Here is an 18,889-nt window from a genome sequence, read left to right as displayed (position 1 = left end):
TCTTTTAAAGTTTCTCGCCGGAATCTCTATTATTTTGTATTATAATAATGATAATACTGCTTACAGTGCAATTATTAACACTATTTATAATTCAAATTTAATTTATGTATTATGGTTAATACGTAAAAGAAAATATTTTTATAATCTTTAGATATAAATAATTAAAATAATATATTAACTGCATAAAAAATTAAATATAACAAAATTTATTATCAACAGTACCTTTGATATTGAAAAATTGAATTGGATAATTTTTTTCTTTTGTGGGTTAAAAGAGAAATAATAAAAAGAAAATAAAAAGTAAAAACATATTTAAAGGATGTCATTATATTTTAAAATAATAAAAATAAATTTAGAAGGACGAACTAAAATGGATAAATAGGTATTTTATTGGGTGTTGGTCTAAAGTGGATATATTATTGAAAATTGATTGAGAAGTGGAGGTCCAGGCTATGCCAATGGGAGTATAAAAAGGTATTAAAAATGACTACAACAACAAACTAAACAGTAGTCTTCTTGTTGAGTCTTTTACTCAACTTCTGTTAATGTCAAATAAAATAGTGTAAAGCCTCATCATTATCATATCACATTATGCTCATATTCTTGACCCCACCTGCTCTTCTGGCGCGTCTATTTTTATTTCCGGTTTTCTTTGTTTTGCCAAGTAGAAAATATTACTCCCTCCGTTCCTTTTTGTTTTTTCACATTACTAAAACGGGTAGTTCTATAAGTTTTTCCACTTTAGAATACTTTCCATTTTTGGAAAGTTTTTTTTCCATTTATACCCCTCAAATACCCTCTTTTACCCTAAATAATTTTATTTTAATTATTGGATTCTATTACTCCCCTTGGGAGCTACGTGATTCATTTAACCTCATCAATCTATTCTGCTTCCTCTCCCCAAAAGAATTCGTTGCTTTCTCTCTCTTCCTTGAGTTTCTTCCATGGCTTTCTTAGCTTTTATCCCCTGTTCATTCCTCATTTTTACTCCATTTTTACTGCATTAAAATGTAGATCGGAATTTGGTCTTCATTTTGATGTTCGTTTTGTGAATTTTGGTTGAGTTTGATTTTTTCAAGCCCTCTGTTTTGCTTTCTTCTTCGACTTCCATTGTTACTGTTTGAAGCTTTTGTTTGTCCATGACAACTGTCGAATCTAAGAGTGATTCCACCATACCATCATACCTTTATGACGGTTTGTGTGACCGTGGAGAATTTTGTTCTTGTTCCATTAATGGGAGGTCACACTCTTATTCAAATGAAATTCTTAAATGGACTAAAAAAGATCTTGAGGCATATCAAAAGGCGATGGAGGATGATGCTACATCTATGTTTCGTGATTCTACCCCTTCTCCTAATGTTGAAGAAGAATTACCATAAAGTGTTCTTGAGTATTATTTGCAGTCTCCATCTCATGTTAATCCTTCAACTCCATCTAAGATTCATGAAGACGAAGTTAATTTGGTTGTCCCTGACACTCCGGAGGAAGTTATTGCTTCAAGGGGTAAAAAAAACCCTAAAAAACGCACGTGAATTATGTAATTTTTTCTTGAATTTCCTGTTAATTCTACACTCATGATAAGTGTTGGTGATGTTTGCTGTTGGATTTGTTTGATTTTGTGATGTTTGATGTTGGATTTGTTCTGAACCTTTTTGATTTCGTCTTATTTTTTCTGGAAGTCTGTTCTTGAAATTTTTTTTTAAACCCCTGTGATGTGTTTATGCAATTACTTGACTTAAAATCTGAAAAATTATCTATAATTACTTGGTTGAGTAGCAATTGTGTACAATCGACACATCATATGATATTTTTTTTCATGTACAGTAATTTGCGTCATTTCTTGTTGAAATTTTAAAAAGCTGAGAGGTTCAAACACCTCAATGATGAATCAGGGGGCAAAAAAACTGAACTGATCATTATATAATGACGTAAATACATATGCATGACCTTAAATTTCCATTTTGATGTTGATTTCATAATTAGTTGCTCCTAAGTTTTATAGAAACAATTTTGATGATGATAAAAAATAAACTGAGGGGATGTAATTTATAATCATCTTTGAGATTCTTCCACTGCTTCATCATATGCTTCAAGTATTTGTTGATTATGTTGTGCAGCATCTTCATTTACTGTTTATGTGCCTTGCTGATTTGTGCTTGGGTTGAGGAAACGTACACATTCCCTAACCAATTGTGATGGTACTCGCACTTGTATTCGTAACCTTCCATTGTCTTCTTGAACTTTCTTCCCTAGGTGTGGCTGAACATAGTCATTAGACCCTTTAACCTTTAGGATTTCATTTAAGTTGTGTTGTAATGAAATCCAAACATTGGTTAAAGTCTTTGGATGTAACTCTTCGAATGCATCTTCCACTGCTTTTATTAACTCATTCATGTTCTTTGGCATTTTCTTATGCATAAGTGATTGTATGCTCCTAAAAAAACCCAAATCTAGAATATTACAATCGGGACTATTTGGTGGTTGTTGAGTTAGAATGAATGTAAAGCCCCCTTGCCTGTTGTTTTGTTGCCAAATTGGATCATCATTTGTTATGTGAACCCTTGCATTATCTTGTTGGATGAAAATTATGGATGGACCATCACTTGGCCATTTTCTAAGAATTGCTGGAATTAATTGTTCTATGAGCATGCTCCTATAAACTTCCTGAGTAACCGAATCAGTTGGTTTAATTTCTATAGACCCCCTTGGACGGTTAATTGAATTTCTTTGTGTTGCAACCCTACTTACGAAAGGGAAAATTCCGATTTTCCCATCAAATGTGCTTTGGTCATATTGATTCCATCTAGGCCTTGCAACCGCCCCTAAAAACATGGCTTTTGGAATGAATTTTGATGACTTTCCCGCCCTATATGGAATTTTTTCTTTGTGTGCTAGATAAACTCTTTGTGTCTTCTTGGTTAAGTAAAACCATTTTTCATCAATATGTATAAAGTCATACATACCTTTATACATTGGATGATGATGAATTGTATCTTCTTGAATGAGACTTAAAATCCACTCAACCCTTCTTGCCTTGTTTGCATCCGTTAAATAAGGGTGTAATGGATTTGAATGTGCCTTAATCTCCCCCCTTCGTATCAATCGCCAAACCGTTGTTGGTGCCAAGTCTAAGCATGTTGCAACATCTCTTATGCATGTACGTTCACCCATTGGTTTTGATTCAAGTACGTTTGGTGGCACTTGAACTCTTTTTCTTCCACAATTCTTGTACTTTGAATCGACAACATAAGGCTTGTTTTCTTCTTTGTTTTCAATTGCACGTTTCCATAAGTTTCAAATTGCTCTTGGTGTGTAACCGTATTTGTTTGCTATTCGTACGAATGTACCATGTGGGAGTGAGTCACTTACTTTAAGTGACAACATTTCATGTAAAATAAGATGCCTCAACTCGTTCGTAAGCCTTGTTTTACGTTGACCTTGCTGTTCTATTTGTTGTGCATCCATTTCTTGTGGTTCCTCGTCAGAACTGGAGCTTGACTGTGAATCGTATGCATTTGATCCAAAATACCAAGCCCCCTGTAGCTCATCGTCATTATCTGAAGCCATTACAAGGCTAATGATGCAAATGAGGTTGCTGGACAGTTATTTTTGGTAATGTGAGGCTGCTGTTTGGGTTAGTTGCTGGACAGTTGCTGGACAATTGAGGCTGCTGTTTTGATTTTTATGCTTCATGCCTTAAATCAGCAACTTAAATAAGCTGATTAGGAATTTGTAAGGTCATTTTTTTGGATATTGTACTTGTAATTATTCATTTTACTAATCCATGTATTTCTAATTTGGCCAATGCAAGGTCATGTATTTCTAATACTTCTGTTACTGCTGAACATGTAATTCTAATTCCCTCCTTTTTTTTAGAAACAAAATTGTAAACTTTTCCAATTTGGAAAGTGGTTAGTTTCCCTCCATGTACTTTCTCTCTCTACAATAAAATCAGATTTTTTTTTGATTATTTAATTATATCTACAATTAATTTCTCTCTCATTATTCCAATACAATCATTACTTCCCACTATTACATATTAAAATAATACCCACTACCACCAAAGATTCTAATTTTCTTAATTCCCGTGAAATACCCAAAGTGGAAAAACATTTAGGAACGGAGGGAGTAATTAATAACGGCTATTTGTAAATAATTATAACAAAATAAAAATATAAATAATTAAATAATTAAAGTAGAAAAAAGAAAAATAAAATTATAAAAATAATAGATCTATAACATAGTGTCACATATTAGTGATTTATTATAAATATAAATTACGGTTATTCATCTAGTAAAGCTCATTTGCTAAGTACTCTCTTGATCCCTATAACATTGAAACAATAGCATATGATATAGAGATCAAGAAAGTGACGGAATAAATTGTGTATATATAATTTAAAAATAGAAATTATAAAAGAAAATATGTAAATAAAAATTAATAAAGTAATAAAGACAATCATTTACATTAAAAATATTATAAAGTAAAAGAAATGGATCAAAATAGAAATGTGACAAACTCGAAGTATGGACTAAGAGAGTACAAGAAGGGGTATTCATAAATCAGGTACCTAGCATTTTTGGTAAAAGTCGGGTACCTGGTTAATTGGGTATCTATTTTAATGGCCCATGTCCCTACCCGATTTATCCGGGGATAAATCGGGTCGGGTTTCGGTAACCCGATTTTATTATTAACGCTTTATTAAAAATATTTCCTTATTTTCATCTTAAGTTTCTCATTTTCTTATTTGGTCAAGTCAGCCTAAAAGTCTCATTTCTATTTTGGGTACTAATTTACCCCTATTAAACTTAGCTTTTTCGCACCTTTACACCTAATAACCCCACTTTACCCCTATAAAAATTAAAAACATTATAATTTTTTCTTTCATATGTGGTCCCATTTAACCACCTAAAAATGGTAAAAAGTCAAATAAGACACATTAGGTGAATAGGTGGAAGTAAATATTAAGCACTTGATCTAGTGCACCATTTCATATTTGATAACGTGTCCCTCTAATCTATATGCAATGTAAATAACTGCATATCTCAGAACTTTCCCATAACATTATCTTTTGTTTCCAATAAAATGAAACACTCTATAATGTTAGTTTAAACTTTAAAGTAGTACTCCCTCCTATTCCTTATATGTGTCTTATTTCCTTTTATGATTAAGTCAAACTAATTGTCTCATTTTCATTTTTAGTATGCTTTTTTGACCTTTATGCTCTTATTAGCTTTATCCTATTTTCAATTATACCCTCCATTACCCATACTAATTTCCTCCCTTTTAATTAATCAACATATCTAAAACCTAATTAACATACCCACCCATTAACCATTCCCTCCCTTTTTAACCCTAAAACCCTACCCATCCCCCTTTCCCTAGTTGTTTTCGTGTTCTACCCTTTAAGAACCTTAATTCTGGGTTGATGCTTCACCATCTTCCTTTGCCTCCATCTCTGTAATCCTTTGATAACCCTAGATCTGGGTTGTGTTTTCTCGCTCTTCTTTAATTTCTTTTGTGTTCTTCTCATGGCAAACTTCAGTTCGCCTTTTAAATTCCCCCTGAAGAACCCTCAATTGCCATTAACCTCACTCCTGAAGAACCCTAACTCGACAATCAACTCACCCATGAAAAATCCTAACTCGCCTACTTCTTTACATCTGAGAATCCCCAAATCTCCTTACAAATCGCCTTCTAAGATTGAGTTTAAGGGGTTCGATGAAGGAAACCCTAGATCTAGACTGAAATTGTTTGAGGAAGAGTCTTTTGATTACTATGACGGCTCAACTTCTGTTGAGACTGATCCTAAATGGGGAAGAGAACTTGACTTTGAGGGTGAACCCATTTACACACCTGAGCCTGAAATGTATCCTGATCGTGAATACTCTTCCATTGATGTTGTTTTTTCGAATACTAATTGTGAAGAAGAGGATTGACTTGATAAGCTTGGTCCTTTCTCAAGTGAGTTTCTTTTAGGTGGGTGCATGTTGATATTGATTGCTGATGATTTTTTATTTAAACGTTTTTTTGATGCATTTTTTTCCATTGCTTTGTAATCTTTGAGTGAGAGCAATTTTTAGCCACCATAAATCGAACAAACGGGGTTTGGATTGTTTTCCAACGTTTTAAGCGCAAAGATGTTCGATTTCCACTCAATGATTTGAAAAAAAAAACTATCTAGCGTACCTGAGAGTACTGCAAACAACCAATTTTTTCATTTATCTATATATGAATACAAATGTTTCATTTTAAGCAACATAAATTTTTTACTTTGTTGTTTAGATCTGAAACATCCCATGTTTAAGATCCCAAAAATATGTCCAAAACCAAAAGAATTTACATTTGAAACTTGTTGCTGTGTTTGTTAATGTTGTGTTGGCCAGATGCTTCACTTGTTGTTCATGATTTGCTGGTTTGTGTGCTGTTGTTGATTAACTTGTGCTGCATACAAAAGTTGTTGTTTTCTTTTTGCTTAGCTGGTTTCTGTGTTGTGGGTTTTTCTTTGCTGCTCCCAAAAAAAAATTGTTGTTGTTAAAATTTGTTGCTGTTGTGTTTGTTAGTTGTGCATACCCCCAAAAATAACTGATATTCTGTTATATGGCCCAAAAGTAAGATCCCCCTTCCATCATTCTTGTTGTTGACTTTCTTGAGCAGTCAAATGGCTTGTTGTTCCCATGTCAACGTTCTCATTCAATTGAACAATCCCTTATTGAATGTCCCCTGCATAGCCAATCAGTTCCACTAACTGATTCATTGTTTGTGAACTTATCTTTGTGAATAAATGTTGAAGTGAATCAACAACCAATTGTTTGTCAATATTGAGGTAATTTGGTAAAGTGTCTTCCCTTATTGCTTTTGTTTTGTTCATGTGAGGAATGTGATAGTCGAATCCCCCTAGTCTTTTCATCACCTTTATCATACATGCTTGTAATGTGATGAATACAAACCTTAAACATTGTGGACTTAGATTCTCAAAAGCATTATTCACAACCCTAAGTAACTGTGTTACATTGTAAGCAGCTTTTTGATATTGCAAAGCTTGAATGGATCTAAAAAAACCTAGATCTAGTACATTCATGTTAGGGGAATTTGGTGGTTGTTGCACTAGTTGTATGTAAAACCCATCTTTCATTGCCTCTTCTAAAAATTCTCTGTCATTATGTGCTATATGTGGCTTGGCATTATCTTGTTGAATGTAAATATGCTTTGAAAATCCTTGAGGCCATTTTGCTATTATGGTTGGTAGTACATTAGTTAAAGGCATTGCTCTAATGTGCTCTTTCGTGATTGATTGTATTGGTTTTGTTTCCAACTCCCCCCTTTTCCTGTTCTTGGAGCTTCTTTTTGCTGGCTCCTGTGTAAAAAATGGTCAAATTCCTATCTTACCGTTAAAAAAGACATCACCATTAGTTGTAAACATTGGCTTTGCAACAACACACATAAACATGATTTTGGGAATGAACCTCTTAGATTGACACTCTCTGTGTGGTTCTACTTCACCCGGAGCTTGATAATAAGTTTGTGTCTCCTGGGTTAGATAGAAATGTTTTTCATCTATGTGAACAACGTTAGTATATGGCTTAAACTTGAATGCATCATTATGTTCATCATATTCACATTTAGATAATGCAAAACTTAACTTGTGTAGCTTGTTATTTTCATTCAAAGTTGGTTTGATAGAGTTTGTGTGCTTTCTTATGACTTTGCTCTTCTTCCACCTACATACTGTGGTTTGTGACACCCCCATCTGCTTAGCAACTGAATGTTGAGTACACTTGAGTTCATATTTGATGGCCTTAAACTTTTCTTCATCAAATTCGATTTTATTTGGTGCATCTCTTCCCACTCTCCTGCTGTATGTTGAGGTTAACTGTGTTGTTATTTCTTATTTGCTTCTTCACTTCATTCCACAAATGTGTGATTGCTTTCCTACACACTTGAAACTCAGTGACAAGTGCATTGATTGTGCCTAGCACTGGTTTGTCCTTCTTATTTAATGCAGATTGTAGCTTTTGCATGATTTGGATTTTTTGTTGTGTAGTTAGGTTTTTTGAAGGAGGCATTTTTTTTATGGGTGTGTAATTAATGGCTTTTGTTTGGAGTATTTATTGATTCTGATTTGCTTCTGGTTTGGAGTGTTTACATTTCAGTTTTGGCGCCTATTTAATTTATGAAACTTTGTTGGTGTTTATGTGGGTTTTGTTAATAATGCCACTGTGTTGGCGCCAATGTTCCATTTATTGGTTTTTTCATCAACTTGGCGGCAGTTTCTCATTTTCTTTAATTTTTGGACATTTTAATTTGAGTTTCTAAATGAATTTAGGTAATGTGATGAAATTTTTAAATTGAAAATTTGGTTGTTTACAAATCAATGGCTATTTATGAAAATATTAACGCGTCATTTTTGGTAATTTGAGAAATCTGAAGTCAATGATCGCAAAAAAAATCCACACTCATATGATCAGTAATGACTGTAACTACACCGAGGCTGTTGAAGAATTGAGAAGGCTAGCTCAGATACCGATGCATCTATGTAATTTTATTTAGTTCGGACAAATTTATGTAATTTCGAAAAATTATTGTAATTGTAGGACTTATTAATGTACTTTCGGTTTTAAGTAGACAAGCGATGTAATTTTGGTGTTGTACTTAAAAAAAATTCCGAATTTTGATGTTAAAAAAAATCAGTTTTTACATGTGGTTACAAAATGCTAGAAAATGGTGAGAATCATTAATTCATTAATCTTTACATTAAAAACTCATAATACCACACTCTCTCTTACCCTTAAGGTCTCATTTTGACTTTCTTTAAAATCCGAGAAAAGTCAAATGGAACTCCTAAGAGGAATAGGAGGGAGTAATCAATTACTTTAATTCTAATGTAGTACTAGTAATTATTTTCTCTGGTTTAGTGCATCACTAAAACATACCATTATCCCCTCTATTTAAGTTCGGTTTAAAGTAGTTATTTTTTTGTCTTTTTGAGTTTGCACCTTAAAACTAAAATATGTGAGAGATAATTGAGTTTTAGTGTGCAAAGTTAAAGAGACAGAGAGATTATTACTTAGTGTCAATATTTAGACAGTCGCAACAACTGAGCCAATAAATTTCAAAAAAATTCTCTAGCATAATGGGTCGGCGGGCACACGATAATAATTATTTTTGGCCCATGACCCGACCCAATTAAAACGGGTGCAGTACCGACCCGCAACATTATTTTTTTTTAAAAAACTTGACCCACCATTTAAAATGCGGGTCATCAGATCGGCGGGTCGGATCAATCGGGTCCGAACACCCTTTAACAAGACAAGAATGGAATCACATGGATATATCATATACTATTAACCTAACAATAACCTAACAAATTGAAACTACGATAATATGACATTACTATGATTCTATGAAGTTTGTTTAAGTAAATTTATATTTTATTCTATTTGTTTTATTATTGTTTACTCTTATACGGTTGTACTCTTAAGTTGTAATTGAAATTTCTTTGTAATAATTTTAAAAGTTAAAGGTGATCTTTTAAGAGGCAAAAAATAAATATTTTTTATTTTATTTCCTATAATTTCATACCGAACTAATTATGAAAATTAGTTAGCTTTTATATGAAGTAATATCTCCTCTACTAAATAACATAGAAACTCATACATTTGTGGCAAAAACTTTGGGTTCTTTCATCATTCGACAATTTTAAGTTAAAAATAAAACAATACTCCCTCATATTCAGCTTATGTGTTCCATTTCCTTTTATGGTCAAGTCACCTTAATTGTCCCATTTCTATTTTTGGTATGATTTTTGACTTTTATGTCCTTAGTAACTTTATCCGATTTTCAATTATACCCTCCATTACCCATACTAATTTTCCTTCCTTACATTAAAAAATCCATAATACCACTCTCTTTCTTACCCTTAGGGTCCCACTTTTGACTCTCTTTAGAATCCGTGAAAAGTCAAATGAGACTCCAAAGATGAATAGGGGGAGTATTGTTTAATAAGAAACTTAATAAAGACATGAAAATATGCATTCAACAGGGGGCAAAACATGGGAACTTAAAACATCCTAATCAGAGACTCTAAGTGCAACTCAAATTGAGTCGACATCTCAAATGGAAGCCACACTTGATACCACCAACAATAGAAGATACCTCAATATAATGAAGACAACATGAAGAAAATCTCAACTTCAGTTACTTCTTATGACCATAAATAATTTAATTAGCCTAAGGCTCAACCGTCATTCTTAGTTAAAGGGACCAAATTTAAAAATGATTATTAAAAGATGTCGATGTTGACAAAGCTCGACCTCCACCAACAATGATGCTTTGCAAATGCTGTTGAGATTGTAGAAAGATAATGAGAATTTATCATTTAGATAGAAGTATTAGACATATCAAGAATGTAAAAGAGAGGACAAGAGAGAAACTAGAAAAAAATAAGCAACACAAATTCTAGTATGAGACGATCTCATTGTAAGACACGCCTCACACTTGGGTTAAATAGCCCAATAATAGAAACTTTTAGCTTATGAGATTCTTGTTTTGAGATTGTCTCACCATGAAACGGTTTTATACAAGACGAACTGTATAAGCAAAGGAAGCCACTTTTTTCTTTTTTTTTAATTAAATGGGCTACTAAGCCCATATTGACCCCTTATTGATTAGGTCACATAGAAATGGTGGCCGCTTTTGAAAATCAAAAATTTTTATGAGAGATCATCTTTAATTAGGCTGTTCTAAAAAAGAAAATATAGTGTAAGTTTTTCGTAGCCATTAAAAATATTATAAATAGACATTTAGAATATTTTAAGTACTTACTCGGTGGGCATTAAGTGTATTATAAGTAGGCATTAAAGATATTGTAAGTAGCATTAAGAAAATGGTAAGTAGGCTAGTAGGCTAAATTTCTTGATAGACATTAAGAATATTGTAAGTAGACAGTTTAAGTACTTTTTTGGTGGGCATTAAATATATTGTAAGTAGATATTAAAGATACAATAAGTGGATATTAAAGTTTAATGGGATAAGCCTGAAAGATGTCCCTTAAAAAGACGATTTCTCAAGAGAACGACTATTTAAAAATGTTATTTGTGATTTCTCTTTATTTCAAATTTATTGGGTTAGAGGGCCCTATTTATAACTTAATAATTAATAAATAGGAGTAAGTTGTTGTCCTTGATAATTTCATTATCATTAATTAATTAAAGCCAAAAGGTGAAACGGCATTTTTGAGGAAGTGGTTTTAGGTTATATTATCGGGCAGCTACACCACTTACTAAAAATACCCATTACATTTACACCCGCTGCTCACTCAGGAGTCAGGACTCAGGAGCCAAAACGCTCATCTATCTCATCTCATTCTCAGTCTCGTTCTCTTTAATCGTTATCATCTCCTTCTCTCTTCTATGCGCTGGTTTCTCTGCTGTTGATACTTCCTAGGTTGGTATAATCTTCACCCCGTCCCTCTCTCTCGTCTGTTGATTTGTTCTATAGTCGCACTTGATTTGATACTTATTTTTCCCCTTTTTAAAGATTGCATATGTGTTGATTTCTTATTTGAAGATTTGATTGTTATGTCTTTTCCGAAGTTGATTTCGGATTATTTAAGCTAAACTGGTCTTTGTGAAGTGAAGTTTTGTGCTTTTAGGGTTTCAGTATGTCGTTTTTCAATTAGGGTTTTAGTAATTATACAATTAGAAAATTGTCAGATTAGTTTGGGGATGCAGTTTATGGTACCAAGTTTATACATATATGATGAAAATGAAGTTTAATCGTTGATTTTTTGGGTTTTTATGTCAACAAAATGATGGTTTCCTTTCATTTCACGAATCTATTTGCTTAGGAGTTTATGTGAGTTTTAAAAGTTCTTCCAAAAGTTTTAAAGGGCGGAATAAAATTAATAAAATGCAACTGAGCTCAATTGTGCATTTTCCGGGATGTTCGTATAGGTAATGTCAATTACTAAGAAGATTTTAATTTCTTTTTACTTGAACTTTTTTGGATTGAAGAATCTTTACTTGTCACTTCCCATTACGGATCAAAAATGTTTCTTATGACATAATTATAGGTGTAGATGACCCTTGTCAAGTTCTCCCCTTTCCTGAAATCCTATATAAATAGTGGGGTTTAATTTTTATTGTAGCTGGTCAGAGCTGATATGATTCTGAATTTGAAGTTACTTAAAATGATCATGGAGGTGCAGGTGACCAAAATGCCGGAATCCTTGTTGGAGGCGCTTTTTATGGTGAAACCTCCTCAATCATGATATTTCAGTGGAAATCCACACATTTAAATATTACTGTAGCTATACACTTTACATTCAATCAAAATGCCATACTTTAGTTCTTGGGTATCACTTCATGACACATTTAAATCAAACACAAACAATCCTGGGAAATACTTTGGTGATGCCTTTGATTTTATGTCTAACACAGCAATCCAACTTTGTAATATGTTGATACTGGGTATCAGGTCAACCCAATTTACACAGTATAATCAAACACGAATAATCCAGTGCAAAACACCCTCTTTTATTTCTACATTTATCACTGCTTCCTCTTTCTCGTCTTATCCACATTTATCCATTATTTAAAAATGGCTTGTATGCGTCCTCATGGTTGCCATAGAAGCTTGATTGGGGATCTGCTTATTCTCAGAAAAGAATTACATAAAGCAGTCATGGCTGAGGGTTCAGAGATTGATGAGCGTGTCGACCTTGATGATGATAATTACATGGAAGAGACAGATGAAGAAGTTGTTGATGGAATTGAGGATGATCCTGATGAGGATCCTGATGAGGATCCGGAGGATCCAGAAGAGGAGGAAACTAGTGATGAGAAGGTTGAGGAACCTGATGGTAGCGGAAAAGAGCAATCATCAGAACCTGATCAAAGTCCCGCTGATGGTCATGGGGAAGATGAAGAGAAGTACACAACTTTAATGAATGAAGAAGACAAAGAGAAGCATTCTGAGCTTCTATCACTACCTCCTCATGGATCCGAGGTTTTCATTGGGGGACTTCCAAAGGATGTTACAGAAGAAGATCTAAGAGAACTGTGTGAGCCTGTTGGTGAAATATTTGAAGTAAGGACTATTTTTTGTATTTTTCAATCACTTATTCCTGCTTTTGCTTTGTTTTCTTGTGTTATAATGCATGCCATGCAGGTTAGATTAATGAAAAATAAGGATACCGGTGAAGTCAAAGGATATGCTTTTGTGGCATTCAAAACAAAGGAAGATGGCCAAAGAGCAATAGATGAGCTTAAGAACAAGGAATTCAAGGTTATTTTAATTCATGTCATAGCCACCATATTTTTCCCTCCCCCCCCCCCCCCCCCCCCAAATTTTTGGTTAGGATTGAGCTTTGTGTTCCTTGTTTTGCATCTCTCATGCCATTTGCTTTAAAACTACAGGGAAAAACATTGAGGTGCTCTTTGTCCGATTCAAAGCACAGGTTGTTTATAGGAAACATACCTAAAAGCTTGTCTGAAGATCAGTTTAAAAAATTGATACATGAAGTTGGCCCCGGGGCAGAGATAATTGACCTTAAGCAGGTGAATTCACTATATTCTACTCTACAATCTGTTTATTGCTTAGTGGCATGATATTTTTCTGTTTCGCTTATGGTTTGCTCATGGCAGGATGCATTAAATCCTGGTCGTAATCGTGGCTTTGCTTTTATCGAGTATTACAACAATGCTTGCGCTGACTATGCTAGACAACAAATGTCTAGTGGAAGTTTTAGGCTGGAAGGGAACACCCCTACCGTCACGTGGGCTGATCCAAAAAGTGCGCCAGATTCTGCTGCAGCTTCTCAGGTAATTAATTTTGAAGCTGGCATCATGATCATTTCTTGTCAGTTTAAAATACGAGCTCTTAACATGTGGCCCATTCTACCAATTCGGTCATTATTGATCAGTGACCATATGAAAGAAATAAGAATTAAACATTATGTATTCCCATTTTTATCAATGTTTGCATCTTCTTCCCTTAACGAACACACATGAAAATTCAAATGGGGAAATCATTTAGGAAGTTAGGAAACATTTAAGGGATCATGATTTATCTTTCAGGTTTTCCAAAACTTTTGGTATTTGTTATGAATTTCAATACCCATGGATGTTAATGATATTATTTGGCAGAATGTCAATACCAATGGATGTTAATGTGCCAAAAATAGCCATTAGGAATAATGAAGATGAATGTAAATGTGATGATGTGTATTGATGTAAACATAAATGGTATGTTGATTGTAACCTAAAAAGATTACAAAACAATGTTATAGTAAAAGCTTTCGAGAGGGTTGTGGCTCTTCAAAATATGAGTCAAGAACTCATCCAATGTTTTTACAAAATATGTGAATGATTTTTTGCTTGCCCTTGTCCACAATTTATTCTACTTTCTTATTTTATTTTTAATTCTAACTAATTACCAACTATCAGATAATTCCTATTATACCGCTCCAAAAGCCATTTGGTCTTAGCTTCCGAAGAAGCGCATCCAATTTGGTGCCATGTTTTATCTTCTTTTCTCCTTGTTTCTCTTCTCTTCAGTTTGCCGGGTCTGTTTAAACACTTTTGTAATAATATTTTGTTAGAAACTGTTCATTCTCCCAGTGATTTTTCTAAAAGAATGAACCGTGTGATTGGTGGAATGAAATTTCGAGTAATACCCTGGATGTTTCGGGAATGAAATTGCAATGTTCATGATTGTGTAAAAGTTATTTTTGGTAATACCCCAGATCTTCTGGGAAAAGGGATTGTTTTTCTTCTTTATAATTTTAGGATCTGTTGGTTGTTGATCTTTTTAAGGGCTGATTTTGGGAATTAAAGTATTTTTCTTGCTGAATGTTGTTTTCAATTCAGATTATTTCTTGAAATGTGAATCTTTTAAAGACTAAATGGCTATGGGATACAATTTTATAATGTTAGGCTTTGTAACTGACTGGAAAAAAAGGCATCAAATTGCTGATTTGGCTTCATTAGTACAGTCTTCCTCCACTTGTTCTGCAAACAAAATTGGATTGCAAAAGTGTGTATGCAGTTATTGTCAATCTGTTAGCATAATCATTGAGATACCAATAGAATTGTAACATTAGTATGTTTTTTCCGTTATTGAATTAATTTCATGATCTTTTGCTTTTTCTTCATTGTTTCTCTGAAATTGTAAAATATTCTCAAAAATTGAGATCTAGGGTTTTGTTTTTTGACATTAACCAAGCCTCATATTTATTTTGTAATTTGTTAAGCTTCCTGGGACTTGGTTAGCTTATTCTGGAGCCAAGTATTTGTATGATACACCTGAAATTTATTGCAATTGGAATTGCTCGAACTCTTTGTGAAGAATGTAATTTTAGCCACAAAGAACATGGTTGACAATCTGGCTTTTAAACACGGGTAATGTCATAATACCAGTGGGAAATACTTAAACATCCTGTCTTTGTTTAGATATATAAAGTATGGGCTTAAATGAGTTGGTGATATTGGCTGCAATTAACTGGTTTATAATATTGACTAGTGTAACAATTCATTAGTTAATTCGCTTTTTGAATTTGCGTTTCACTCAAATGACCCTAAAATAGCCCAATAATTCGCTTATTTTTATTAGCGATTCGCAAAGAAAATTAGTGAATCTTGTGACAGTGATATTGGCTTCAGGCAAAATGCATGTCGATCCTTATTTGCACTTCTAATGGGCGGATAGATAAGTGAAGAGTTTGTGACTTTGTACCTCAAGGTTGAATGTTGGAAGTTTAAAATGAAAGAAAAAGAAATGAATTTAAAGTGGGAACACCAACACCGATGAGGATTAGATCAGACATAAAGCTCATGTCAATCCTTATTTGCACTTCTAATGGGGGGAGAGATAAGTGGAAGAGTTTGACTTTGATCCTCAAGGTTGAATGTTGGAAGTTTAAAAAGAAAGAAAAAGAAATGAAGTTGAAGTGGGAACACTGACACCGATGAGAATTAGATTGAAACAGAAAGTTGGAACATGTATCTTGAATAGAGGGAATAAAAATTTAGCGTATTACCCACAACTTTGTTTTCAAAAACAAAGCTAAAATTTTCCATTTAAATTAGGAACAAAAATATAAACACACTTTATTGCATATTCTCCATTATTTTTCAATATTAGTAATCATTTTCTTCCGTTTTTTGAATCTAAGGCTCTTTGCTACTGTTTTAAGTCCCATTCCATAAATTTGTTTTCCCTTTTTTTCTGGCTATAGCAATTGTTTGTTGCTATTACCTAGTCAAGCAATGATGGATTACCTATTACCCTTTTGCAGATTGTGACAACTACCTTTCTAAAAAAAAAAAGATGTCGCATGAGATCTGAAAAACAACTCAAATGTACTTGCTTATATTTTGAAGTTTTTGTTGATATTGTACTTGATTTTTCAGGTCAAGGCGCTTTATGTAAAAAACATACCGGACACTGCCACTCCAGAGCAGCTGAAGGAACTCTTTCAACGCCATGGAGAAGTCACAAAGGTTGTGCTGCCACCTGCAAAAGGTGGACAAGGCAAAGGGAATTTTGGATTTATCCATTTTGGTGAAAGGTCTAGTGCTCTGAAAGCTGTCAAAGATACAGAAAAGTACGAGATTGATGGTAATGATTTAGTATGTCCAAGTTTTCTATGTAAAGAATAGATTTTCATGTTTATGTTGACTCTTTTAATAAATTGGGTGGGATGACCATGAAGTGTGCATTTTGTTTTCTTGTGGTTACTTTTTTTTTTTTTTGACTCGGGTGTAGATTAGAGAATTTCTACAAGCAAGGGGAGAAGGGACTAATACTAGTTGTGCGTCATGAGTATAAAATCCTGTCACAAGGGTGAAAGGGACCACTAGGCTGACCCATAATTCTTGTTTTCTTGTGGATACATGTGTGATCCTATTGATGAAGACATGAACTTTAATGCTGCACGAAATTAGATGTGTGCATGTGGCAATAATGGCCCACCAAAATGGATGTATACATGTGGCAGTGATTGCAGCACTTGACATTAAAAACAGAACATGGCTTATCGAATGTATTTGAAGGGAATAAATTTTACAAATTTGTTGCCAGTTTGTCATTTGTATGGAAGAAAACAGCAGACCCATTGTAATGGGACTTGGGTACTTCCCGTTTCGGGATGTGTTTAAATATAGCAAATGAGCCCCATAACTCTTACTCCAGATGCAAAATCACCCCAAAAATTTGTCCAATCACACCTGCATTTACAAGAAATTAGGATTGATATGCAATGCTGATGATTGTCGATGACCGAAAATATAATTTGGATTGCTTTGCACTTGTTGTGAAACTTATCGGGCTAAATTGCGCCAAACATACTTTAAGCAGTTGATTTTCACGTTTGATATGATTAACAGGGCTATTTTGCTACATTTGCAATGTTCAATGTGTTATCGTATTTTATTTTCTCCCTCTTGATGTCTATTTTTTGACTAGAACGTCTGGTTAGGTGGAAATACTTTGTAACTTTACTCGTAACTTATTTAATCAGTTGAGTCTTTGCTAATAATATTTTTATGCACTTGTAAATTTTTAGGTCAGATGCTAGATGTTACGATGGCTAAGCCTCAGACAGATAAGAAGACTGAAGCAGCTGCTTCTTTCCCTGCTGGTGTGAACTACCTTGCTCCACCAACTTATGGTTTTGCTGGAAATCCATATGGTTCATTGGGGGCTGGCTATGGGGTTGCTAGTGGATATCAACAGGTATGCTACAAACTTTTTATCTTTCTCTCTTTTCGGAAACACAATTTTCTCATGTTAGTTTGAATTTGATTACAGCCAGTAATATATGGAAGAGGGCCAATGCCGTCAGGCATGCAGATGGTGCCTATGGTTCTGCCTGATGGCCGAATCGGCTATGTCTTGTAAGTTTACCACCATTACGATTTCAATATCTTTCGGAAATAAGATATGTTGTTGCTACTGCTTTTTTTTTTTTAATCAATGTTGGCAATTTATCGTGCAGGCAGCAACCTGGGATGCAGATGGCTACACCGGCGCGGCCACGGAGAAATGACCGCTCTAATGGATCAGGTGGTCCTCAAGGAAGGGGTAGTGGGAGTGGAAATGATGGTAATAGGAGTAGAAGATTCCGACCCTATTAGTAGAAGGATGTTGTCGATCTTTTATTTTCTGGAGGAGGAGCAATGATACCTACTAATTGCTATGCTGCTCAACTTCCATCTTGGGAAGTTGGACAAGACTACAGTATGGCTTGGGAAAGCTGATAGCAGATGAATGTGGGATAGGTTGAGGATGCCTTATTTTATTTGTAAAATGAACTAGTTGTTTTCAAACTTGCGTTGTATCTAGATACCGAGTGAAACTAGATTTCGAAGTCCTCAAATTAGTGCCATCAGATTAGCGATTTGTTTATTGTAATTGCTCTGTTTGAAGATTAATAATATATGACAAATTTCTTTTTCATATTTTTCAATGTTTTCGCAGGGTCGTCAACAAAGATTTTGGATCTCTGAAAGATGTCATTTGTCTTGAGTTTGTTCTTGTTTATACAATCTTCTAAAAGAAAGTTTTACATCTTGGATGTCTGATAGATGTCATTCATATTAGGACTTACCAATTGGAGTTTGATATTTTGGCTTGTTTACTCGACTCATGATATTTGTTGCTTTAATTAAGATTGATCCTTTGGGTCGGTTCAAGTGAATTTGGTGGCTTTATGCATAGTTAGTTTTTGGGATGTGTCAAAACTAGATTTTTTTTTTGTTGAATAAACCTAGATTGTTATATTAGGCAGAAAGTGGTTATTAGTTATGATCATTTAGTTCAGTTCACTAAGATTTTTATTGTTCAGTTTGATAAGGGATTTAAAATGGAAAATTAAGGTTGAATGTG

At 33.9% G+C, this 18,889-nt stretch overlaps 3 protein-coding genes across 5 annotated transcripts; 1 reads left to right on the top strand and 2 right to left on the bottom strand.

Moving 5' to 3' along the window:
• Nucleotides 1-2,133: 2,133 nt before the first annotated feature.
• On the bottom strand, nt 2,134-3,567 carry LOC130799363 (uncharacterized). The gene is made up of 2 exons (XM_057662483.1): nt 3,348-3,567; nt 2,134-3,263 (listed from the first exon to the last, which is right to left on the bottom strand). Exons 1-2 carry the CDS (start codon nt 3,565-3,567, stop codon nt 2,134-2,136), a joined length of 1,350 nt encoding a protein of 449 aa, XP_057518466.1.
• Nucleotides 3,568-6,710: 3,143 nt separating this feature from the next.
• On the bottom strand, nt 6,711-8,067 carry LOC130799304 (uncharacterized). Its single transcript, XM_057662427.1, has 3 exons — nt 7,851-8,067; nt 7,404-7,762; nt 6,711-7,358 (listed from the first exon to the last, which is right to left on the bottom strand). The coding sequence occupies exons 1-3, from the start codon at nt 8,065-8,067 to the stop codon at nt 6,711-6,713; spliced, it is 1,224 nt and encodes a 407-aa protein (XP_057518410.1).
• Nucleotides 8,068-11,209: 3,142 nt separating this feature from the next.
• Nucleotides 11,210-18,462, top strand: LOC130804991 (heterogeneous nuclear ribonucleoprotein Q). 3 transcript variants are annotated; one of them, XM_057669597.1, is made up of 9 exons: nt 11,210-11,446; nt 12,664-13,090; nt 13,172-13,288; nt 13,420-13,560; nt 13,648-13,824; nt 16,414-16,621; nt 17,568-17,737; nt 17,813-17,898; nt 18,000-18,462. In XM_057669597.1, the coding sequence occupies exons 2-9, from the start codon at nt 12,686-12,688 to the stop codon at nt 18,136-18,138; spliced, it is 1,443 nt and encodes a 480-aa protein (XP_057525580.1). In that variant the 5' UTR covers nt 11,210-11,446; nt 12,664-12,685; the 3' UTR covers nt 18,139-18,462. The 3 variants fall into 3 exon arrangements, with proteins under 3 accessions (XP_057525580.1, XP_057525587.1, XP_057525571.1); XM_057669604.1 differs by having other exon boundaries at nt 12,634-13,090; XM_057669588.1 differs by having other exon boundaries at nt 12,210-13,090.
• Nucleotides 18,463-18,889: the final 427 nt, after the last annotated feature.

Source organism: Amaranthus tricolor, chromosome 1 (assembly GCF_026212465.1).
Source record: "Amaranthus tricolor cultivar Red isolate AtriRed21 chromosome 1, ASM2621246v1, whole genome shotgun sequence".
In the NCBI taxonomy this organism is placed as follows: domain Eukaryota; kingdom Viridiplantae; phylum Streptophyta; class Magnoliopsida; order Caryophyllales; family Amaranthaceae; genus Amaranthus; species Amaranthus tricolor.
Note: the sequence above shows the minus strand (reverse complement) of the source record. Positions and strands in the feature narration are given on the sequence as shown.